General features: G+C 32.3%; 1 protein-coding gene and 1 long non-coding RNA gene across 3 annotated transcripts; one reads left to right on the top strand and one right to left on the bottom strand.

Moving 5' to 3' along the window:
• Positions 1-10,675: 10,675 nt before the first annotated feature.
• LOC106794957 (uncharacterized) lies at positions 10,676-16,690 on the bottom strand. Of its 2 annotated transcripts, none has more exons than XR_005886586.1 (6): positions 16,597-16,690; positions 14,893-14,938; positions 12,741-14,751; positions 12,560-12,624; positions 11,914-11,986; positions 10,676-11,268 (listed from the first exon to the last, which is right to left on the bottom strand). It is a non-coding gene; the product is annotated as an uncharacterized lncRNA (long non-coding RNA). The 2 variants fall into 2 exon arrangements; XR_005886587.1 differs by having other exon boundaries at positions 14,893-16,146; positions 16,597-16,646.
• A 3,658-nt stretch (positions 16,691-20,348) lies between these two features.
• On the top strand, positions 20,349-22,306 carry LOC100820314 (thaumatin-like protein 1b). The gene is made up of 2 exons (XM_003535162.5): positions 20,349-20,490; positions 21,454-22,306. Exons 1-2 carry the CDS (start codon positions 20,376-20,378, stop codon positions 22,128-22,130), a joined length of 792 nt encoding a protein of 263 aa, XP_003535210.2. The 5' UTR covers positions 20,349-20,375; the 3' UTR covers positions 22,131-22,306.
• The last annotated feature ends 4,563 nt before the right edge of the window (positions 22,307-26,869 follow it).

The following is a 26,869-nucleotide window of genomic DNA, read 5'->3' on the forward strand; positions in this document are numbered from 1 at the left end:
TTCCTTATTTCCATTATTTTCATGCACGACTAACCTGCATTTCCTTATATCCAATATTCTTATTTCCATTTTTTTCATGCATGAGTCACACGACTTAGAAGTCGTAGCACATGGCTTAACTTCAAAGTTGTAAAAATGGCCACGACCTTAGTGTTTTTAGGTAGGTTAATGGTGGTATTGTAGTTTAGAAGTCATGAGGTAGGGAACAACTTTAAAGTTGTGACATGTGGCATGACTTTAAAGTCGTGTTTATGTTTTATTTATTTAACAAGCATATATGTTATAAGTTAATATTATTTTAGGGTTTTAGTTAATTAAAAATGTTATATGTTATATGTTATAGGTTAATATTATTTTAGGGATTTAGTAATTTAAAAGTGTTATATGTTATAAGTTAATATTGTTTTAGGGTTTTAGTTATTTAAAAATGTTATATGTTATAAGTTAATATTATTTTAGGGTTTTAATTATTTATAACAAAAAAACTTTATGGTTTTAATTATTATTATTATTTATACAAAATTTTTATAAGTTATACTTATTTATAACAAAAATACTATACATCAAATGAAAGTCATGGAGGCTTTAATTCCTTTGAACTCATGCAAAACATATGACTTTCATCTCCATTATAAAAGAGACATTGTCTAGCACTTGAGCTCATTGGTAATCTTCTCCATCTTTTCACATTTTCCTTAGAAGTCATTGTAGTCATTTTACGATCTTCTCAATATGTTTTTATTTAATGTTAGATACTATAAATTATTCACATTTTTACTAATAAATTACACTTTTATTTGTCCAGAGATGGCGGGTGAAGAACTCATAGTAAGAGATAATGTTAGCGATTTTAGTGATGAGGATTAGGACTACGATGTTCACAAAAGTGGAGGATCAAGCAATCAAAATCAGTGTGGGTCATTTTCATAATTTGAAACTATTAATAGCCAACTATCAGAAGATCTACCATTCTTAAATCCTTATTAGAATAGAAGGAGTGACAGTACGAATGACTCCTATGACCTTTAAGAAGGCATGATATTTGAATCAAAACAAGCAGTTGTGAATGTCATTAAACAATTTCATTTTCTACATGCATTTAATTATGATGTTGAAGAGAGCAAGAGCGACAATATGGTAATGGATGTCATTAGAGGGTGAGAGCATCCTTCAGCAAAATACGCAGGAGGTGGGAGATAAAGAAAATAAATGGTACTCACTTGCACAACTTTACTCATATCATAAGATCATGTTAGGTTAGACTCATATGTAATTATTCATAATATTGTTCACTCAGTGAAAACAAATTATGGTATCCAAATCAACACCTTGATTAAATACATGCTACAATGCTTTGGTTATACTGCGACATACAAAAAGGCATGGACAACTAAATAGAAAGCACTTGAAATGGATATAGTAGCTCTACCATCAGAACGAATTGGGTGGACTGGGCCAGATAGAACTTTTGTGTATTGCATCAAATTTTAACAAAGAGTTTAAAAATGTTGACGTAAAAAAAACAAGGCATCAATATGGGTAAGCTTCTAACCATTTCATGCATCAAATTCTTGCATTATTATGTGTTCAACATTAATATTATTCATCAGTTTGTCTTTTGCCGTAAGATATGAGATAAGGAAACCACAAATTAAGGCAAAGTTACTCACAATGCAATCAGAGTTTCCACGAGCAGCAAATTGGTTGAACCAAATTCCCAAGAGTAAATGAACTCGAGCCTGTGATGAAGGAAAACAATATGGGCATATGACTATCAACCTTGTCAAATGTATAAATTCTATTTTGAAAGGAGCCCGAACATTTCCTATTACTGCCTTAGTCAACGAAACATTTAATAAAATAAATGACTCATTTGTTACTAAGGACATGAATATGATAAATACAGGACACATGTACTTTGAAGAGGTATATGTCATGATGCAAGAGAATTGACACATTTCTACCTTGCATTATGTTCAGATGTACTGGGAAATAAGGGAGTTTGAGGTTCAAGAAATAGCTAATATGTGACTTGGGCGACGAGCAATGATATGCACTATCAAATTGAACGAATGGTGGTGTGGCTGTGGAGAATTTCAGACACTTCGAATTCCTTGCTCGCATGCAATTGCAACATGTACTTCTTGCAAATTAAATTACGATGACTTTGTTGACCCTGTATACAAGTTGGAAAACATTTATAAAGTTTATCAGCATTAGTTTCATTCCTTTGGAAGTGAAGATAAATGGCCTTAATATTTGGATTCATATTTTATGCCCGATCATTCAAAGCAATGAGACACATCCGGAAGCCCGCCACTACTCGTATACATAGTAAGATGGATGAACCAATTCCAAATAAGTCTAAGAAATATTCATTGTGTAGGACTGAAGAATATAATTGTAGTAACTGTGCATAAAAGCAAGTTAACGGTTAATAATATTTCTACTTTTTATGCTTTTGTTTAATTTGTATTGTTCATTTTATGTTAATGTATTATGTTGTTTTTATTTTAACAACTACTTTTTTCACTAAATTATTTTATGTTGTTAATATTAAAATAATTTATAAAATAAAATTAATTAATACTAATGTACAAGATTATTAATTTACTTAATGATAATTGTAAAAATTAATTAAATTTTTTTTAAAAAATTAATATTATTTGATAAATTATAAGTTAATATTAGTTACAAAACATTTTAATATTTTGTTAGACGAACATGTAATACATTTTTATATTTTTATTTAAATGTAAGTCTTTTGTATTATTTTTTAATTCACAAATTAAAATCCTCAACATTAGTTAAAAATAGAGAAAATATTAAATATAGAAAGTATATTAAATGAAACAATAAACAAAAAATATACATAATTATAAATAAAATAATATACTAAAATTAAGAAAATATTAAATAAAAGCATATAAAAAAATATATAGAATATTAAATATAGAAAATCTATTAAATAAACAATATACAAAAAATGTAGAAAATATTAAAAAAATATACCCAAAAAAAATATTGAAAGTCTTAAATTCATTTACGACTTTAATAAATCAATTTTTAAAAAATATATGTTTTACGACTTTAAAGTCGTAAAAAAAACTCTTACAACTTTAAAGTTATTATTTCGAAACAACATAAAGTTGTAAAATATATTACGACTTCAATTAAAAAAATATAATTTATAATTAATATTGCGACTTTCAATTCAAAAGTCGTAACATCCGTTATGACTTATAAAACAAATTGTCCTCTTCTAGAAATTTGGTGGGGCAAAAAAAAAATTATCCTTATTGGGATATTGATTTGAAATTTAATGTCACACTAACTTGGATGGGGCAAACGACCACTTGAGAATTTTTTTTTCAAATTTATCAAGTGGGGGTAAAAATTAAATTAATACCCCGAAAGGAATAAGTCATTGGGTAACCTACGACTTTTGAATTGAAAGTCGTAAATTGAGTTGTGACTTCTTCTTTTTTTCATTGAAGTCGTAAAAAAATTTTAAACTCGACTTTAAAGTCGTAAGAGTTTATTTTTTAACACAACTTTAAAGTGGTAAATGATTTTTTTTCATAGAAGTCCTAAATTATTTTACAACTTCAAATTTTTTTTTTTGCACGACTTTAAAGTCGTAGTGTATTTTTTTTTAAATCATAACTAATTTTTTATTTTAATTATTTAAGGAATTAGTGTCTGTTTTATTTTTTTAGTTTTATTTAATATTTTCTATATTTTTTCATATTGCTTTATTTAATATATTTTCTATATTTTTACTAATGTTAAGGATTATTATTTTTTTGTAAATTAAAAAATAATACAAAAAACTTAAATTTAAATAAAAATGTTAAAATTTAATACATATTTATTTTAAAAAAATATTAAAATGTTTTGGTACTAATATTAAAAAATAATATTAACTTACAACTTATCAAATAATATTAATTTTTTTAAAAAATTAATTAATTTCTACAATTATCATTAAGTAAATTAATTTCTTACAATAGTATTAATTAATTTAATTTTATAAATTATTTTAATATTAAACATAAAAAATAATTTAGTAATAAAAATAGTTGTTAAAATAAAAATAACATAACACATTAATATAAATTGAACCATACAAATTAAAGAGGAACATAAAATTAAAAAGTAAAAATAATATTAGTCGTCAATTTGCTTGCATAGATAGTTACTACGATTATGTCCTTGAGGTCTACACAATGAGCATTTCATAGGCCTATTTAGAATTGGTTAGTCCATCTCATTATGTATAGGACTAGTGGCTGGCTTTCTCATTGTGTCTTATCGCTTCGAAAGATCAAACATAAAATATAAATCCAATTATTGAGGTCATTTATCTTCGATTCCAAGGGAATGAAATTGATACTAATAAACTTTGTAAATATTTTCCAACTTGTATACAAGATCAACAAATTCATCGTAATTTAAATTGAAAGAACCAGACGCTGCAATTGCATGCGAGCTAGCAAAGAATTTGAAGTGCCTGAAATTCTCTACAATCACACAATCGTTTTTCCAATTTGACAGTACATGTCATTGCTTGTCACCTAAGCCGTGTATTAGCAATTTCTTGAACCTCAAACTCCTATGTTTCCCAAATGTGCATGCGAACATAATGCGAGGTAGCAATGTGTCAATTTTCTTGCATCGTGACATATACCTCTTCAGAGTACCTATGTCCTACCTTTATTATATTCATGATTTTCATGCTATTAGTAAAAAAATGAGTAATTTATTCTATTAAATGTTTTGTTGACTAAGGCAGTAATAGGAAATGCTCAAACTCCTTTCAAAACAAAATTCATACATTTGACAAGGTTGGTAGTCATATGCTCATATCATTTTCCTTCATCATAGGCCCGAGTCCATTTATTATTGGAAATTTGGTCCAACCAATTTGCTGCTTGTGGAAACTCTAATCGCATTGCGAGCAACTTTGCCTTAAATTGCGGTTTCCTCATCTGATATCCTATGGCAAAAGACAAAACAATGGGTAATATGTATCTTGAACATGTATAATGCAAGAATTTGAAGCATGAAATGGTTAGAAGCTTACTCATATTGATGACTTGTTTTTTTTAAGTCAACATTTTAAAACTCTTTGTGAAAATTTGATGCAATGTGGTGAATATAATACACATAAATTATATCTGGCCTAGTCTACCCAACTCATTCTAATGGCAAAGCTGTTATATCAAACTATATCAAACTGGTTCTCCTGTCTAATATAATACACAAATTTGGTTGAGGTGTAACATATCTCCTCAAATAATGCAAGAATCACATCCAAGCTTATTTGCTCTTGCTCTTAACAATTGCAAAAGCAATTGGAAAAATGTTTCGACTACCATCTTGTCCAATGGCAGTTAACAAAGTACCACAATATTAGTCGTCAACTTGTTTGTATGGATAATTACTATGATTATGTCCTTCAATTCTACACAATGAAGATTTCTTAGGGATATTTGGAATTGATTCGTCCATCTCATTATGCATACAACTAGTGACTAGCCTTTTCACTATGTCTCATCGATTTGAAGAATCAGACATAAAATATGGACTCAAATATTAAGACCATTTATCTTCGTTTCCAAGGGAATGAAACTGATGCTAATAAACTTTATGAATGTTTTTCAACCTGTATACAGGGTCAACAAAATCATCATAATTTAAATTGCGAGAAACACCTGCCGCAATTGCATGCGAGCAGGGAATTCAAAATACCTAAAATTTTTCACAATAACACCACCATTTGTTCAATTTGACAATGTATATCATTGCTTGTCTCCCAAGTCGACCAATATTTAAAAAAAAAATTAAGTTTTTGCATTATTTTTTTTAATTTACAAAATAAATAATAATCCTTAAAATTAGTAAAAAAAAATATAGAAAATATATTATATAAAATAATATACATAAAATATTAAATAAAATAATATAAAAAAATATTAAATAAAACTAAAAAATAAAACATACATTAATTTATTAAATAATTAAAATAAAAAATCATTTATGATTTTAAAAAAATACATTACTAGTGCAAAAAAAATTGAAATTGAAAAATAATTTAAAACTTCAATTAAAAAAAAGAAAAATAATCCTTTACGACTTTAAAGTCATGTGAAAAAAAACTTTTACGACTTTAAAGTTATGTTTAAAAAAATATAAAAAATTAAAGTTTTAAATTTTTTTCCAACTTCACTGAGGAAAAAAAAATCATAACCTAATTTATGACTTTGAATTCAAAAGTCGATATATTACAATTTAAATTTTATCCCAAATGACAAATTTGAAAAAGAAGTGGCCCCAAATGATCCTTTGCCCGACTTGGGTGGGTATGCTTAACGTTCCTTTGTACTTGTTGATTTGTATTGTGACCTACGGGTATGTATCACACGATACTGTGGCTGTTTTCCCCCTCCTAAAAGTAAGGTATTTTTGCAGTAAAAAACTGTGAGACTAATCCCGAACAAGTACTAATTAATATCACCATTGTAATTCCTCCATTGGCATCTCTTATGCTGACTCTCGCAATAATATAAACTTCGGCTTATAAAAATAAGAGAGATATTCAATATATAAAATTCTAAAATAATTCAATTTATCTTCTAACATAGTTAATATCAAATAAGATTTAAAAACTAATTTAAGCAATAACAACAATTCCAAGTAAATAACACCAATAATATTCTAGAAATAATGTGTATATTTAAAAAAAAAAATCATTTTTCGTATAATTAATATTTTTAGTGAAATATAAATTTCTTCTACCTATACTTCCTGCGATAACTTCATATATGTTTAAAATAAATCAAGATCTTTAATATTATATAATATTTAGTAAAGCTTAAAATCTGTTAAAAATATTATAATATTCTTTTTTAACCCATCTTCATCTAATGTTTTCAATGCTCAATTAATATATATGATCTAAAAATTACAGTCTTATTGAAAAAAATTCTTATTAATCAGTATTTTTAGATTATTGGTTAAAAAATAAAAAAAATATTTATTACAAAGATCATATAAAAATATAAAAAAATATGAACAATATAATTTTATGTATTTTATTAATTTTTTAATCAATGATCCAAAAACACCGATTAATATTTATCTTAATAAAATTATGAATATATAATATATCATAATAATCTTTTTGACATTAACATACAGTTTATTTTATTATCTTTAAAAATTAAATATGATATGATAAAATTTATAACATCTAGACACCTTCTTCCACTAATAAAACTGAGGTGCATTGTCATACAGATCTAGATTGACAACCAGTGGGTCCGTGGGGTGCAAAAAATTACGCGCAAGTGAAAAGTCTCATTTTGAAACCCATCAAACACTGAAACCCCCTCGTCCCACAACTTTGTCAAGTCTTTAATCAACCGACTAAGATAAACATCAATGTCATTTCTTGGTTGTCTTGAACCCGATATCATCATAGACAACATCATGTATTTTCGCTTCATGCATAACCAAGGAAGCAAATTGTTAATTACTAGAAAAACTAGCCACAAAATGTTTTGAGTGCTTAAACAGCCATATGGATTCATTCCATCAGTGGCAAGTCCAAGCCTAAGATTTCTTGCCTCTTTGCTGAAATCCGAATACAAATGATCAATCTTCTTCCACTAGGAGGAATCAGCCGGATGACGGAGCATTCCATCGTAGTTTCTCTCATTTGCATGCCATGTAAAGTCTTTTGCATCATCTCCATTAGCAAATAGACGCTTAAACCTTGGAATGACTGAAAGATACCACAACACCTTCGCTGGGGGGCCCTTCTTTGAGTTTTTGTCACTACTACAGTCGTCATCATCCTTCACTTTGTACCGTGAAACCCCACACTTAGGGCATTTTTGTATTTCTTCAAATTCATGTCTGTACAATATGCAATCATTAGAGCAAGCATGAATCTTCTGATACTCCATATCCATCAGACACAATATCTTCTTCGCCTGATAGTGACTTTTGGCAATGTGTTTTCGTCTGGAAGCATATCGTGCACTACTTGAAGCAGTGAACTAAAACTTTTGTCAGTCCATCCATATCTGGCCTTCACATTAACCAGACTTAACACCACTGACAACAACGTCAAGGAATTCTTGCACCCCAGATACAAAGGCTTCTTTGAATCAGTTTGCAATGTATCATACATAGGGGCATGTGCTTGCTGAAAAGACTCTTGTCCAAGATCACGAATCATATCCTCTAACCGATCTCCCATTTCTATATTAAACGGTTTAGATTGGGACCCACTCTGCATGTTTGTCAATTCACCATGTTATATCCACGTTGCATAATTCTTCTTAATCCCACCACACAACAGATGCTCTCATATGTCGTCAAGTATTTGTCGTCTTCCATTCAAATAATTTATGCAGGGACAGAAAAAATTTTCGTCCTCATCCGGTCGACTTTTTTCTAAAGCAAATTGCAAGAACTACTCCACGCCTTCCTCATACGTAGGGCTCATGCGACTTTCATTCATCCAACTTCGATCCATGTAAATAATAACTCTGTGATACTGACAAAGTTATTCGATGCATGAAAATCTCACTTTTTCATTAAATGTGTGACTGTTCGTGTTAGCTGGTCGACAAGTGTACCAAGTCACACATGTAATATAAAACAGTAAGACCGAGTATCGTATTCTCAGGAAATTTGTTTCACTTAGACACGGTACATCCAGTATGCAAACATTTGTTACACACGGTTCAGATTGGGACCCACTCAGCATGTTTGTCAATTCACCATGTTATATCCACGTTGCATAATTCTTCTTAATCCCACCACACAACAGATGCTCCCATATGTCATCAAGTATTTGTCGTCTTCCATTCAAATAATTTATGCAGGGACAGAAAAAATTTTCGTCCTCATCCGGTCGACTTTTTTCTAAAGCAAATTGCAAGAACTACTCCACGCCTTCCTCATACGTAGGGCTCATGCGACTTTCATTCATCCAACTTCGATCCATGTAAATAATAACTCTGTGATACTGACAAAGTTATTCGATGCATGAAAATCTCACTTTTCATTAAAGGTGTGACTGTTCGTGTTAGCTGGTCGACAAGTGTACCAAGTCACACATGTAATATAAAACAGTAAGACCGAGTATTGTATTCTCAGGAAATTTGTTTCACTTAGACACGGTACATCCAGTATGCAAACATTTGTATGGATTAAAAGCAAGTAAATATTAAGTTGAATCCTATACTAAAGTTTATTTGAATATTAACTAAATATCTAGAATTTTGGAAGTAAAAACAGTCAAGTAAAAAACGTTGGGTCATTCTACTGAATTTCTCTTGATGTTAAAATGTATTTTTCTCTATCTAACGTTATCCTATTGGACCAGCGGCCTCAATAACTTAAGAGGGATAGGCTTAAAATGCAGAAGAAGCAGCAATCAATTTAATAATGTTCTTTAAACATACAAGACAAAATTGATTGCAACAAAATAAATGAGATAAGGGAAGAGAGAATGCAAACACAGTTTTATACTGGTTCGGCAAATTCCGTGCCTACGTCCAGTACTCAAGCAACCCACTTGAGATTTTCCTTTCTCTTTATAAAATCCTTTACAACTTCAGAAACACATAGGGACAACCCATCCCTTGTGTTCAAGAATCCTTACAACTTAAGAGACCCTCATTTCCTTAAACAATCTCTTTGTATAAGAAGAAAGAAGAGGAATTCTCTCTTGAAGAGAAGGATATTACAATTGAAGTCCATAGATGAACTCTTAATGGATTTGCAAGTATTTTCCCAAGAGTTTCTTTTGAGAGAGAATTTGGCAATGAAGTTCTCTTGGAATCTCTATCATTGCTTTTTGAAGTCAGACACACACACATATATAGGCCCTTCGTGCCTTTTCAAAATGGTTTGAAGAGATGTGTCTTTTCAAAAAGCTTTTTCTGAATATCTTCATTGGTAATCGATTACATGTTTCTGGTAATCGATTACACAGTTATATTTTGAAGGGTCACGACTTTTGAATTTGAATTTCAAGAGTTTCGTTGATGGTAATCGATTACAAACATTTGGTAATCGATTACAGATTCAAAAATCAAATTCAAAACCCTTTTCAACAGCTATTTTTCAAACTTCCCTTCGGGTAATCGATTACACTTCCTGGTAATCGATTACCAGAGCCTTGCATGACTTTGAAACCCTTTGTTTTGAGGCAAGGCTTGATCTTAAAGAAATCTTGAATCTAGGTTTTGTTTGTTGAAGCAATCTTGTATTAATCTTGAAGCAAATGCTTATCCTTTGAAGCAGCCTTGTTCGATTTTTCTTTGGCATCATCAAAATCATGTATATATACATTCACATATCCTAGTGTTCTTATGCTGAGAAATTACATAAACCAAGATCCCTCTAGTGAATGAGCCTAACCCTCTTTAAACTTTGTCCATGACCCCTCAACAAACTTAGTCTAAAAGAGTTGCATTAAGCCTACAACATAATATGAACTAGATCACTGCACTTCATTCCTAGACATACAGATTTCTAGCTTGCTCTACCAAGTTCTAAGGCTTTAAAGCATTTCCCAATGCTAAAAATCCTAACTATACATACAAATGGGTGATAAGCCACAAGCATGTAAAATCAGCACAGATAGAAGCAATGAACATATAAAAATAACATTAAATAGATAGTGAAAGAGTGTTACATCAAGGTTCAGCAGAACTTCCCAATAAAGAGGCTTAGCCTTCCATTACAAGCAATATACTCTCAATACAAGAAAGGATGAGTTTTTGAGTGAAAGAAAATGGCAAAGGCTGGTTAAGGATGTCTCCTACAACCTCTAAACCCTAAACTTCACTCCTCTAACCTAAGCTCTCTTTGCTACTCTCTTTCTGTCGCTTCAGCTTCTCCTTGAGCTCTGTTTTTTACTCTCTATGTAAAACTATGCTTATTTCCGCCAACTTCAGTGTGTTAAAGGCTCTTGGACCTTTCAGCTTCTGAAGGCTCGCTTAGCGAAACTGGCTCGCTAAGTGAGAGTAAGTGAATTTTGGCTTAGCGAGCTGGGCGCGCTAAGCACGAGAAGGGACAATGACCTTGCTGGGCAGGCTGGCTACGCGCTGGGCAAGCACATCTCTGACTGATCATCTTCTAGGGTTTCCCAACCTGCTAAGTGAGCTATATGCCTCGCTTAACGGATGCCACTCGCTAAGTGAGTCATCAGCTACTTGAAACTTGTCTTCTTTTGGCCTGAAACTGAAGTGGTTTCAACATTAATTCACAAAATGGGAGTGTCTACTCTAAAAATCACACTAAACATAAAAATATGTACAATTCCTACAAAAAGAACCATAAATTGGAGGTAAGGTGCTATTTCCTTGCAAATATTCAACATAAAACTAACTCATGAATAACGACTAACAGTGACCCTATCCCATTCAAGAAGACATTTTCTTATGGTAGATTTATACATCAAGGTTAACTCTCTTTTGTTAAATTTGGAAAAATTTCGGTAGCATTTTGCATTGATCTCTAAGTACACGACATGAAAGTGGTGACATTAATTCCTCGACAATCAAGTATGCACTCAGAGAACAACTAGAAATGCATTGTTCCAAAATTTCATCAAATTCAACAAAATAATGTTAACCTTAACACATGAATCCACCATAAAAATATGACTCTTTCCAAACTATCCAAATGGACAATTCAAGATTCAATACAACAATTAATGCAAACTATTCACAAGAATCATTGTATTCAATCTCAAACGGGAATCTAAGGTTTACTCATGATGAACAAAACTTGTATATAAAGCACTGGTCATTAATCACAGACAACAACATACAAAACCATTGGTAACAAAAATGAGCATCAAAAGTTTATGAAAAACTTTCCTACCTGTGATGATGATCAGTGTAATGTCCAATGATGAATGTCATGATCACGATGCAAACAAGAAGACAAATAGTGCCTACAAATTAAATATTTGAATGCTAAGTGGGATATAAGACAAACTTGGATATATCAAGTAAGACTTTACATGAAATGAACAATGACCCTTGACTTTATATTTGAATGCTTCCATGTAACTAACTTCAAGTTTATATATTATATCTGCTACTAAAATAGATTAAAAACAAAACACAACCACACACAAAAAGAGATATAGCAAATGAATAATACTTCAACTCATACAAGTATATTTGTATTAAGTCTCTTAGCAATCAATGTCATCGAGTACTCGTTGGTGTCAACTAGTCCCAAGTCCCAGACAGACAGTGCTAAGGTTAACATGCCTACTTTTCACTGGTGAAAATATTTCAAACCAAAGATACCTTATTGGAAGACCATGTCAAAGTATAATCAACCTACCTGTAAGTAACCTCTCTAAATAGACAAAGAATGGAGACGATTCTCTCAATTGAGTATGGAAATAAACAAACATATTGTGTAAAACTCAAAGAATGGAAAACCATGTCATAGCACATGCACCCAATAATCACACCATCAGTAAGCACAAATAATAAACCATAGGGGAATGTACCTCAAAGTTAGAGGAAATAGTTAGGGTTGGTGACAGTGATATTGCCTGGAGGTTTTGGAGTTGTCCTATAATTAAAAAAATTATTTATGCTAGAGAAATTATGAATAACAAAATAGACCAAGCATGCACATAGACCCAAAGATAAATAAGAAGTGTACTTAAAGGGCTTTAGGTGCCTTACACATATTTGAGTCTGCAAGTGGAATCCATACCAATTTCTGACCAAGAACCAATGAATTTGTTTCCAAAACAAATTCATCTTATTAGAGACACATAAAGCAGTCAACAAGAGGAAAAGCAGTGATCAAACCATTACTACAAAACAAGTCTCATCTTAGCAAAACAAATTCATCTTATTTAAGACGCATAAAACAGTCAATAAAAATTATAAGTGGTAGTTATACTAAACTAAGTGCTGAATCAATGTGATGAATTATAGTTTGAGTCATAAAATTTATTCATACAATAAACAAATTTGATGAACAATTTTCTTATAAGTGGTAGTTATAGTAAACTAAGTGCAAAGTGAATCAAGAATATTAATCTTACAACTCATTTTCTACACTTCCACGAGGGTATAGTTGTCAAAAATCTTTTGGAGCTAGTTCATTATGTTAATTTAATTGAATATTTGGGTCATAATAAAAAACCTTAAGTCCTTGTCATCATTTGGTTGTACCAAAATTGATGCTAGCAATATTTATGTAGCAACCGTGATAATCACTGTAAGCAATGAGTACATTAAGTTGCCATTTCCGCTAATATAGAACCAGATAAATAAGAAGTGCATTCAGTTTATCATGCAAACTTTCTTCAATTTATTTAATCTATTAGTTATGCAGTTGAGAACTTAAATCTGGTACTATTCATGTAAATATCATCCTAACGTAGCAAGTGATAATAGTAGTTGCAACTATTCATGTAAATCTGTTACTATTCATGTAGTCTTTATTTTAATCCTTAATAGAAGAACTACCTCACCAGTCACTACCTACATTGACCACCACTTCCCTTTATAGTCCTCACGCTCTCTCTCACTCTATTCAAACATCACCATAGTTTATCAACCACGAATGTCCATAAGTTGACAAAAAAAAAAAGCAAAACATGGAAGCTGTTAAGTTTGTGATCCAAGTGAGAAACCATACACAACTTAATTGCTGTTAAGTTAAGCTGTTAAGTTGGTGCTGCCAACTTGCCTCCTATAATACAAGTGAGCCCACACCTGAAAATCCTGTTTTTTGGTATACACTTTAGCAACCACATAAATAGTAGTTTCTAAATGATACTAACACACAATAGTTACCTCACATTGGTTTAAATGTTTGTGTTTACCTAATTATATTTGAAGCACTTAAAAAAAGAAAACAACAATGAAGAACAAGCAAACCGAAACCCCTCAATTGTGGGGTTGTGAGTGATCACCCTATAGGCAAATAGACATTAGTGACAGACTAAGAATAAGGAAGGAGGTTATAAAAAAGGCTAACCATAGTTTCCTCAAGGTTTGTTGCGATCTCTCAATCCCTTACCTCTTGAATCTGATCATCATATACAAATACCATTGGAGAACCAGCTTTCTCCCTTGGTTGAAATTAATGAGATCACTCCCCTTTGGTCTAGGGAAAAAAAATACGATGATTCATATTACTTACCATGAGCAAATATAATATTAGAACTCATGACTCATACTACTCATTGCTATTAACTAAGAATAGTGCAAGTTGATTCCATGTCCATGACTATTCAAATACTGAGATGAACCAATGAAAAATAGATACAAGTCAAACACCTTTTTAGACAAAAATCTCTAGCTTTAAGAACATGGGCAAAAGGCCTGCCATGCATATGGCCACAACTATTTGCTATAAATCAAGTACTATTAAAAAGGGAAGTAGTAACAATCTTCCCGTCTAAAGATAGAACACAGATAGTACATTTACCTTGTAACTGTTCTTTTTTTTTTTTCTTTTTAGAAACCCTTAGATCATTGACCAGTGAAACAACATTTGCAACTCCAGTGCTATCAAATAAATCGTCATATGTATGAAAAAGGCAATGTAACAAAAATCATACCTTTAAAATTAAAAAAAAAACTCTTGTACAATTGCTCTGGTAATTGATTGAGGCAGCCACAAAATAAAGGGAATAGCGACAAACCAAGTTAAAATGGAACTAAAAGGCTTTGGAATCTGCATTTAACAATTCACGACACTACCTGATTACATATACATAATAGGTGCTTATGCTTGACGAAAGTGCGGATAAAATAAAAACAAGGTTGCAACAATGGTATTGACAGAGTCACGGAAAATAAGGTTGCAGCAAAATACCTAGGCATGGTGGCGAGGTGTCACGGTGGCACGCTGTCACATTGGCCTGAAATGGGTTTACAAAATTAAATATAATGAGTATGGAACAATCCAAAAACACAAACCACGACTTGTCGCTAAAGGCTATTCACAACTATCAGGAGTTGATTTCAATGAGACATTTGCTCCCGTTGTGCGCATGGAAACAATCAGAACTGTACCGGCCTTAGCTGCATAGTTGAAGCTACAAGTCTACCAGCTAGATGTAAAATCAGCTTGAAAAAGGCGCTTTATGGTCTCAAACAAACTCCCCGAGCATGGAACAGAAAAATAAACAAATACCTCGTCGAGCATAGATTCCTCAAAAGTCCAAGTGAGCCGTCACTATATGTGAAGATGCAAGGTAATTATTTCTCTATTTTGTGCCTATACGTGGATGATTTAATCTACACCGGCAACAACTCACAAATGATGGAAGAATTTAAAAAGGCTATGATGCAAGAGTATGAAATGACCGATCTTGGATTCATGAGATATTTTCTCGGCATGCAAGTCAAGCAAAGACCTGGACAAATATTTATCTTGCAGGAAAAATATGCAAATGACTTACTAAAGAAGTTCAACATGCAAGATTGCAAACCACTTGCCACACCTATGGTGATGAACAAGAAGCTTTCAAAAGATGATGGGCAAAACAAAGTTGATGCAACAGTTTATAGAAGCCTAGTCGGTTCGCTAATCTACTTAACCAACTAAAGGCCAGACATCGTACATGCAGTTAGCATCGTGTCTAAATTCATGAGTAACCCAAGCAAAGCACACTTTGCAGCAGCCAAGAGAATCCTAAGATATGTCAAAGGCACAAAGGATTTTTGGCATTTTGTACGAGGTAGATAGAGACTTTAACTTGACAGGTTATACAGATAGCGACTGAGCAGGAAGCACAAATGATAGAAAAAGCACAAGTGGATATGTGTTTCTTCTAGACAACAAAGCAATATCATGGGCGTCAAAGAAGCAAACGACAATTGCTCTATCATCAGCAAAAGCAAAATACATGGTTGCAACAAGCGTTGTGTCCGAAGCGACATGGCTCAGAAAAATTCTGCAAGACGTATAACAAGACTCCAAGACTCCAACCGTTATTCATTGTGATAATATGTCAGCTATTGTAATGACTAAGAATCCAGTATTCCACAGCCGTACAAAGCACATTGAGATTAGATACCACTTCATCAGAGAGCTCGGGGAACGTGGAGAAATCAAAATGGAGTTCTGCAAGACTGAAGAACAATTAGTAGACATCTTCACCAAGCCAATTGCAACAGAGAAGTTCATCAAATTCAGAGACATGCTTGGAGTTCAAGAATTTTCTAGATTAAGGGGGAGTGTTGAAGATTAATCTAGAAAAGTGTAGATGTATAATTGGTGGTCCATTATTTAGAGAGTTCTACACCTATGGAGATGTTGTAGTGTGTAGAAACTTCTTGATGAATGTAGAAAAATATCTTATTATCTAAAGTCATAGAAGTACCTAGAACATTATAGAGATGGATGGTAGATGATAGATGAGTCTAGAAGACTCCAGGACTAAGTAGTATAAAAGTGTGTAAAAATCACCTATGTAACCTATATAAAGGCATAAGTTGTAGCAAGTCATGTAATGTAAGTAAAGAAGCTAATAAGCACAATTCAAGTTAAGTTGTCAATTTTCTGAAAACTCACCATCTTCCTACTCCCATCATTTCTATCATATATTTCTATCATATCCTTCCATAGAAAAAAGGCATAACCCGTCCCATATCCTAACATCTTATAGGTGTTTTCTTTCAACTTGCATCATGCATGACGCATTATCTTTGTTATTAATTTATCAATATATGGTTCTCAACATAGACACTAGTGCAAGATGCTTGTGTTCATGTAAAGCTATACGTGGCCTTCTACCAACATTACATTTTTGCTTCTGTAACTTTGTTGGATGGTAGAATTAATGCATTATTGTTGGTGTCATAAATTTTGTTATGTCATTGTTATAAATAAATATGCTAATGGCGTCACATGGATTTATAGATATGTGGTCTACCAATGTCATATTGATGTGAACCTAAGTAAGAGCGGATCGTTTGATACAGACTACAGAGGTTTGGATGATGTCACTTCCGGTGAAGGAAGATAAGTCAGGGTAGACGCCACAAGGATTACCTTGATAAGTCTGAGATTGGTTCAACAAGGAACTCAGAGAGAAACTCTCACCAAATTTTATCAAATGCCAAAAGTTTCTCTTATTCAAAACAAAAACCAATACTTATAGTGTATCTGAACAAAAAGATAAAAATAGACATGGGCCTTCTAAATAGTTTGGGCCAAAATTACAATAAATAAAAATTATAACTAAAAAACATATTTAACTTGGGCCTTCAAATTAATCTAGGCCTTCAGCAACAATTAATAGTCTTGATAGTGTCTCTGCCTCTGGGCCTTCATCCTTCTCCCCTCGGGGGCTTTATCCTTCTCCACTTGGGCCTTCGCCCTTCTCCACTTGGGCCTTTAGCCTGTATTTGGTCAATTTCAAGATTCTCATCACATATCTTACCAAATACTTCTTATTAAGAAGATCATATTTTAGATTTATTGTTTGATTTTTTTTTTGTTAAGACATTATTTATTTTATTAATGTAATTTATTAATTGTTGAGATTTTATTTATATTTGTGTTGAACTTAATTTGATTGTGTTGCATTTTTATTAAAATTGATTTTTTTTAAAAAAAATTAGGCCCGCGGACCAATCCGTTTGACCCGCAAGATCCGTGAAACGGAGACAGACCAATTTATTAGGTTCGTGTAAGAGTGTGAGACGGGTTATCCGGTCCGCTACCAATACAAACTTATGTGGGCGGACCTTACGCAAAGCGGACCGATCCGTTTAATTACCCACTCCTAGTTATCAATGTGCCTCTATTTAAGAATTCTCACCCACCCCATGCATAGTACTGCTTTAAAAACCACCCTTCTGCAAGAGCCTGTGCATGTTGTCATCATTCAATACTAAAACATGACCCACACCTATGCATGTTTCAATATCGATGTCACACACTGGATATGATTTGTGTGAGCCACTTCTCCAAGTCCACAAATCAACATTAGACTATTGACCGGGTACAAGTTGAATCATATTCAATAACCTATAAAGAATATCATTTTCCCATTCAAAGAGCTCTCTCCTCCACCTAAGGTTCCATAGCCAATGACCCTCACCAATCTCTCCCACTTCACTAATCCACCACCCTTTTTAAGAGATATAGAATAAAGCATAGGAAAAACATCTCTCAAATTAAAGGTGACTGACTCCCCAACCCAACAGTGTTCCCAAAACTTCGTTGTCTCACCGTTACCCACTCATTTGACAATGTTACGTTTGAACCATGCCCCTTTGCCCTCCCCCAAACAAAGATTAAGAATATCCCTCCACCACATTTTGCTCTAAGAAATATCCATATTTGGCTGTGACTACGCTGGCCCATAAGGACGTGTCCTCCTCCAATAATCTCCAACCTCATTTCCCCACTAGTGCTTTGTTAAAAAAAGAAATATCACGAACCCCTAAACCCCCTTCCTTCTTTTGGGAGGCATACTCTAGACCACTTGAGTCAAGGTATTTTTCTCTCCTCTTCACAACCCCCATAAGAATTTCCTTTACAATGACGATATTGTAAAACTGCATCATAATAGATTTATTTTATAATTAAATGCTAATGTAATCATTTTTTGCAAATCAATAATAGAAACAAATGCTGTACTTCCAGAGACGTAAGCATACTTGTTGAACCATATCGTATTTGTGTGTGTGTGCGTGTTTACTGCCTGTAGAATTTTTGTTGCTATTTCTAACAAGTACGATTGATTTTCCATCTTTCTCAAATGACATTGTTCTTTTCTTGCAATCTGTTGCGACTCTAGCTAAGGTATCTAACCCTTCAACTCGCAAATTAAGACCAATTCCTCCAAGCTCAAAAATATATATGCATCGCAAATAATTTTTTATATATATTATTATAAAAAGTAAACATGAAAAATATTTAAATGAGGACTATAATAAAATGTTATGTTAACACATATTTAGACACCAATTAAAATTATATAACACTTTTTACTTATTTTAAAAATAATTAAATACAAAAGTATTGTGTAATACAAGTAGTTATATGTGAGGTATAAATCATATACACATTTGATATAACATTTTCATTTTATTTTTAAATATCATTTCTCTTTCTGTAAAACTATAATAGATTGTCAATACTAAGTTCGATTTAATTAAATTTTGTTTCATTTCTATTGATTTAGATTACATGCATGAATTTGTATAGGTAACAAATATTTAGATTTGAATGTTTGAAATGTTGGATTAAGTGTTAATTTTATTTTAAAATAAAATCATCTTAATATAATGTACATTTTTTTTGTGAATTACAGAAAGAGAAGACTAAAAGCCTCTAGCTAGGAAAAAAATCTGAACTATATCCATTGGTAAACATGCAAAATAAAATTTGGAGCAAATTCAAACACAATAAGACATATCTGCCACCATGTGACTGGTCATGTCCCACAAAACTTTGGGGGCTTTTTGGTACTGTAGACTTTACTTTATGTGAACTACGTGATCAATTGGATTTGTTTTTACCATGACCTACATAGACTAGGACCAAGCCCTATGAATGGGCCAATTCGGCAGCTCTAGCATAGCAACCACCGTAAATCCACCAACAATTACTTAATGCAATCAGTTTTTTGCTTGATGCACCTTCAAAATTTGTAAAGTCCCCATCTTACCCCTTTCCTCTCACTCACTATCTTTTTCTCTCCGTTTTCCTCTTCACTGTGGGGGGCACTTGTGAGAATCCCCTTGATTGGGACAGTGACGACTTTGATGTTTTTGAGGATAATGGCCTTACTAAAGCACGAAGTGGTCTCTATTACAGATTAATCAATCCATATAAAAGTATTATGTATTGTTCAATACGTAATAGAAATTGTATTGCAGATTCAACGTCCATAATAAAAAAATACATTGTGGACTGGACAATCCATAACATATTTCTTTTAATTACGGACTGTTCAAATTGTAATAACAAGAAATAGGACCAGAACATGTTTGGCCTATATACGAAATGGCTAGTCTGTATCTATTCCAGTTGATAGAAGGCAATTTTTTTCTTTGGAATTCACTAACTCTTTCTTCCCATCACGTAATAGAAGATTAAGATGAAGGAATTTTCTTTATGAATAAACTATCGAAACATTCACGCCGTGGATCCCGGTAGATCAGAACATTAACAATTTAGACAATTCGACACATTGGATACGACAGCAGCCCCTTTTCGTGGTCAAGTTTGCAGCAGCCTTGGACTAACTCAGTTTTTTTTTGTCATAATGCAACGGAATTGTTCCACGTATCAAATGCTAATTGTTGAAGATTCAAGCTGCGTAGCCTATAAATAGCATGACTTCCAACATGCAAAACTCACCATTGCACCTGCAAAACGAAAATTATACATATCCAACAATGACGACCACCCGTGTTGCTCTCTGCCTTTTATTTGCATTCCTCTTCTACGGTATATATATTTCAATAGCATTCCACTTTTCATTTATTTTCTTCTTTTCTTTATCTCGTATGCAGACTTGTCTTAATAGTTATTACACTCATTCATGTAAGAATATAGACATTCCTGATATTAATTGTTATTATGCCCTATATGTCAACCTGGATCAAAGAATTAAGTTGTTACACCTTGTGCTACTTAATAAGATTTTCCTCACCGTTATTTTGGTGGTATACGTAAACCTTGTGTTACTGAAATATAGTATATACAAACTAATTAATCAAGTCCCAAAAGAATGAGCAACTATTTTCACAACTAAATTTTTACTTATTACACACTTTTATCGCTTTCTTTCTCTTATGATCATTATATCACTTATTACATTTATATTTTTTTCTTTCTTATTTAAATCTTACCTCCTAGCTAAGAGGATATGTTTGAGATGATACTTTGAAACCAAAAAGAGAAACAATTTTTTTTATTATATTTTAAATAGTTATTTAATATTTATAAAACTATTAAAAATTAGAATATATTAAAATATTAATTTTTGTTAATCAATCATTTTAATTTTTAAACTATCAAATTAAATAATATTTATGTGGAATAAAAGAAAATAATTTTCATTCTTTTCTCATAAAATCTAATTTTCAAACATTGGTTAACAGCCACCTCAAGGGTATTTTTTTTTTTTTTCTGTAAAACAAATTTCGGTGATATTTATAATAGGAAAACTGCTAATATGTACAGCAGCACTACCAAAATTTATAACTCCCTCCGCCTTTGATTTCTTTAAAAGGTCTTGCCTTCAAATTCTTAATTTAAATTTAACCAATCTTTATCCATAAGAATTTAACACATTTTTTTTATATAATTTCTGTACATTTTGATTTTTGTACTATATATATAGCAATGCTGTTTATGGATAAATATAAATATGCTTGTAGCAGCTGATGATTTTGGTTTTGTATGCAGCGGCTGAAGGAGCCAAGGTTAGTTTCAATAACAAGTGCACATACACGGTATGGCCAGGAACCCTAACCGGTGACCAAAAGCCCCAATTATCAACAACTGGTTTCGAGTTGGGTCCAGGAGCATCCAACTCTGTGGACCTTCCATCTCCATGGTCCGGTCGGTTCTGGGCCCGAACAGGATGCTCCAACAACAACGGAAGGTTCAGCTGCGCCACCGCCGATTGCGCCTCCGGTCAAGTCGCATGCAACGGTGCCGGTGCAATCCCGCCAGCTACTTTGGTAGAAATCACAGTTGCAGCAAACGGAGGGCAAGATTTCTACGACGTGAGCAACGTGGATGGCTTCAACGTGCCCATGTCCGTAACCCCACAAGGTGGGAGTGGCGATTGCAAAACCTCAAGTTGCCCTAAGAACATTAACTCTGTGTGCCCTGCGGAGCTTCAAGTCAAAGGGTCCGATGGCAACGTCATCGCTTGCAAGAGTGCTTGCGAGGCTTTTAAGGAAGATAGATATTGCTGCACTGGACCTAACAACACCGCAGAAACATGTCCACCTACGAACTACTCTCAGATTTTCGAGGAGCAGTGTCCCGATGCTTATTCCTACGCTTACGATGATAAGAGCAGCACTTTCACTTGCTCCAACAGGCCTGATTATGCCATCACATTCTGCCCTTGAAGTGCTCACCAGTGGAGAGATCGACTTAATTGGTTATATATCCCTCCGTTTAAAATAAGTGAATACACAAATACTATTACCCACTCATAGGTTATATAGTATGAATAATAAATCACGTGATTTCGGTGATTGTATTGATGAATTACCATCCAATTAATAAAGTTTAGCTTTTATAATTGATTTTCTGTACGTGATTAATTTGGACTGGGTGGTTTTTTTATATGTGCCGCTTTACCTTCGTTTTTAACTTCTTTGATCATTAATGGAATAACTTCTATAACGATAAAATAAAAAATATAAGAAAGAATGTTGCTTGTGTTTTGTAATTTTTTTAACAGAATGACAAATTAATCCTTTCATGTACCAAAAAAACCATGTAAACACTGTTAATTGTAAAAGGAATAGGATTGTAAAACAATGTAAGATTGCTGAGGTATTTGATCATAAAACAATTCAATCAATGGATGAGATTGTAACCAAGGAATACATACGGTTCAAAACTTGGTTGAAGCTTTTGAGTTGTGTATGTTTAAGCTTAGGAAAGCATAGACATCCCAATATTTTTAATTTGGTGTACTTGGGTTCATGATGAAATATAGTGAAGTAAGAGAATTTGATTTTAGGATTGGGATCGAGTAGGGAGCCGGTTTAATATTAGATATGTTGTTGTTTGGAGCACAGATTAAAGTCCAATATCGTGGTGGAAAGGATGCTTAGGATGAAAGGGGCACCGAGCAATTTCAAGTAAATGCCTATGTTTTCGCTTGGACCGACCATTATGCATGTTCTCGGGGTGGAGTGGATCTAGTAGTTAAATGAGCGATACCATGATTTGAAAAAAAATATTTGTGTTTAATGAATTATCCACCATTATCAGAGTGTAATGTCTTTTTTCTTTTAATTTCTGTCTTCTTCTTTTTTTGTCATTGAATTGATTTTTTCCACCAGATTTCTAAGAATTGGTAAGATAAGTGCAACATCATATTTAAATTTCATCGGATATAACCAAGTGTATTTGCTGTACATATATAATAGGGAAAACTAAGAATGGAATTTTTTTTTTTTTTTTGTGATGGGTCAAAGATGTTACACAGCTTTCTATTGAATTTAAACAAAGAGAGAAGGTCCCCCTTGCAAAACATCAGACTATATATATAATATCTAAAGGATTGGTGCGGGTCAAAGAAGATTCATTGAATGGTAATTTATGACTCTTATTAATTACAAGACTCCAGATGAGACAAGAATAGAAATTTTGTTGGACTTGAGGCGCACGATGAAGGACACGAGAGGTGAATGGGATGACCGAGTCTTTGATGCCAAGACGAAAGGAGGTAGAAGTCTGAATTGAGTAGGCATGAGAAGAGATTGATGGAGTAAGCAACTTGCAATGATGCATTTCCTTCATTTAGTCCTTAATAAAAAAAAAACTTGGTTAGACTTGCATAACTAATTGAGAAACAAAAACCAAAGCTTGTGCAACATAGGAGCATATAAGACATTGCCGAGACACAATTAATGTATAATAATTTGGTTTGACGAATCCAGTGTATGTAGGCTGGATTTGCTCACCTCATAGAAATCTTGTCCTCCGTTTTTTGCAACGGTAATTTCTGTCTAGGTTGCCGGCGGGATTGAACGGGCACCATTGCATGCGACTTGACCGGAGGCGCAGTCAGCAGTGGCGCAGTTGAACCTTCCGTTGTTGTTGGAGCATTTGGTTTGAGCCCAGAACGCACCCGACTATATGGAGATGGAATGTCCACAGAGTTTGATGCTCCTGAAGCCAACTCGAAACCTGTTGTTGATAACTGCGGCTTTTTATCACCGGTTAGGGTTACTGGCCATACCGTGTATGTGCACTTGTTTGTGAAAGTCACCTTGGCTCCTTGAGCCACTGCATACAAAATTAAACCCAATTCAATTCATGAGCTACTAGGGAATATTTTTCCTTAATATTGTAAATTGCATTGCTATATAATACAAAAGTCACACAAAACTTATACAAAAAGATGTATGTTTTAGAAAAAGTTTGATAGACACTCTTTAACCTATCAAACACCTAGAAAGAGAAATAAAAATTGATATAAGTATTATAGGATTTGTGATGTAATAAGAAGAGAAAAATAAGAAATGTTGGTGGGATTTTTAAACTTAAAGAATGTTCATTGTTTATTACTCTTTTTAATTATATTGTTAATACAAAAAATCTATCAGATTTTTTTAATAATTTATTTTTATCAAAAAATTAGATTCATCATTTTTAATAATTTTTTAATATATAATAAAACATATGATTTAAAAACATACATCGTGCTTCCCTAGATCCAGGTTTTAGGATTTTCCCTACCTGATACCTCCTTGTATCTTACAATCTACAATTCTACGTCAAAGAAATTGCCCTGTTATCTTTTAAGTGTCTATCACTGATACCTAAATATAATCTTCTATGTGCGTCTAAATCTATTGCAGTCTCTGCCTAGATTCAAGCCTGAAATGCAGACCAGAATAATACTAAATTTGAGAGGGTTAATGAACTGGCTGCAAAAAAGGGATGTACCTCCTCAACTTGCATTGGCCTGAGTTCATCACCAAGGAGAAGATGTGTGCCCAATTAATACCTGGTAGGGAAAACATTGAGGCTTAGTCTGTCGAACTAACACCAGAAGAAATGACAGAACTTGAGTCCTTTGCTGGTGTAAATGCTGTCAAGGGTGATAGATACGGTGATGAGGTACCTACTTGGAAGAAATCTGATACTTCACCACTTTCTTCTTGGAAAGCTTCATAATGAAGTGCTTTGCTTGTACTAGTGTAGCTTAGCAAGTTGCTATTTGAAACGAACTTGGCACTACTAGAGAAAGCCTAATTACTGATGGCCAAAATCCGCCGGTAAGCACAAAAATCACTCAGTAAACCTTTGTAGTTTGACTAGTTTCTAGCAGTTGGTATGCCTTTTCTAGTGTTTTGAAGTCCGGTAGATGATTCCATATGTGTTTATGTATTTTGTCTAAATAAACAAAGGCAAGCATGTGAGAAGGCTATGGCATGACTTAAGTGCTGTGATTATTGCCTTGGAAAATAGCTCAAGTAATAAATCTTGCTTCAGTTGCGTATACTAATCTTTTAGTACAGTGGGAGTGAGTTTATACATCTACATGATTATAGATTTGTATTTTCAAAATTCTGAACAATTTAGTTTTTTCTTAACTGTTATTAGTTTCACACTATTATACTTGAGATGATATAGATTCAGAAAATCCACTAGAATCGGTCTAATGGCGGAAAATTTGGATAGTTTGCATGTTATCCGAGGTTCAAATCTCATTGTTGTTATTAAAAAAAAAAAAGAAATTACATTTTCAAAAATGGCGTCACTTGAAAGCTTAATTAGCCTTTGTTTCTTTAGTTACATAATATTGAAGCATAGTATACAACTTAATCTGTATGATTAAAAAAAAACTTAATATGTAACTTTTGAGATATATTTCTTAATAATTAAAGAGAATTAGATATATTTTGTATAATAATAATAATAATAATAATAATAATAATAATAATAATAATAATAATAATAATAATAATAATAATAATAATTTAAATATATTTAAAATAAATTTTATTTATTATAATAAATTATGAAACATTCTACATTTTGTTATTGGGAAACCTTAGTAGTCCAAGGATTTATTACAACATCAATGAGTCTAATGGAACTACATATAATTTTTGCGTGAGATATGTTTTTAATCTGTTCAACATAATTGATGAATTTAGACTGGTTGATCTTACGAAAATTATTACATTCATAAAAAAATATAAAGTTAACCCTAAAAAACTATTACATCCATTAAAATAAGAATTTAAGGAGTACAACAACTAAAATTGAGGCGTACATCCATTATGCAGTGTATTGAAGTCAATTGTGGAAGAAATGAAAAAATTTAATGGTTTTAAAATAATGTTTTTTTTACTGTGAGCTAGGTTAATAAATTACATCTATGCTGCACTTTAAAAGTAATTCATCTAATTCTACTTTTATTATCAAATAGTATACTCAATTTTTTTTTATCCTCTATGTTCTTTGAAAATCATTGCCTTTACCAGAAAAATTTATATTGTGTGGAAACAATGTTCATATACATAAATCTGTGGAAACAATACTTATATTATAGCTAGATTGATGATATTTTAGATTATATTTCATATTATGGACATAATTTTCAGTTTTTCACAAAAAAAATATTTTACACGTAATATTAATATTAAGAAGATCTAATTCAATTGATTTGACCATTGTATATAAGTTGATGTAAATTAATTTCCTTATACTAAACTTTGATTCCTATATAAATAAAAAATATTATAGACACCATTCATAATTACACGTGTATTATATTAAAAAAGTTAAAAGTTATTAGAGACAGTTGCTCCAATGTCTTCCAAGTAGATTCGTCTGCCTCATTTATTATTAATTTTTCAAAATCAATTATATGATAAACATATATACACTAATTATTATTATGAACTTTTGTTTTCAAAACCAATTTGATCTTATTTTAGTATGATTAAAAAACAAAGTTCATCTCAACTTAATGATCAAATTGACCCGTATTTATTTAAATAAACATCTTAATGCTAACTTGAAGCTTTCTAGACAACTTTTCTCATACTAACTGTGACCCGACCCGTTAAAGGGTGTCTTTGGCCTCATATATTCCAGGGAAAGAAAAAAAAAA

The sequence above is a fragment of the Glycine max genome, chromosome 10 (genome assembly GCF_000004515.6).
Source record: "Glycine max cultivar Williams 82 chromosome 10, Glycine_max_v4.0, whole genome shotgun sequence".
Taxonomy (NCBI): Eukaryota; Viridiplantae; Streptophyta; class Magnoliopsida; order Fabales; family Fabaceae; genus Glycine; species Glycine max.

What these genes read in the sequence shown, in the direction of transcription:
- LOC100820314 (XM_003535162.5), top strand. Translation starts at nt 20,376, where the DNA reads ATGACTTCCAACATGCAAAACTCACCATTGCACCTGCAAAACGAAAAT. An exon ending in ATTTGCATTCCTCTTCTACG is followed by an intron (nt 20,491 to 21,453) that starts GTATATATATTT and finishes TTTTGTATGCAG; the next exon opens with CGGCTGAAGGAGCCAAGGTT.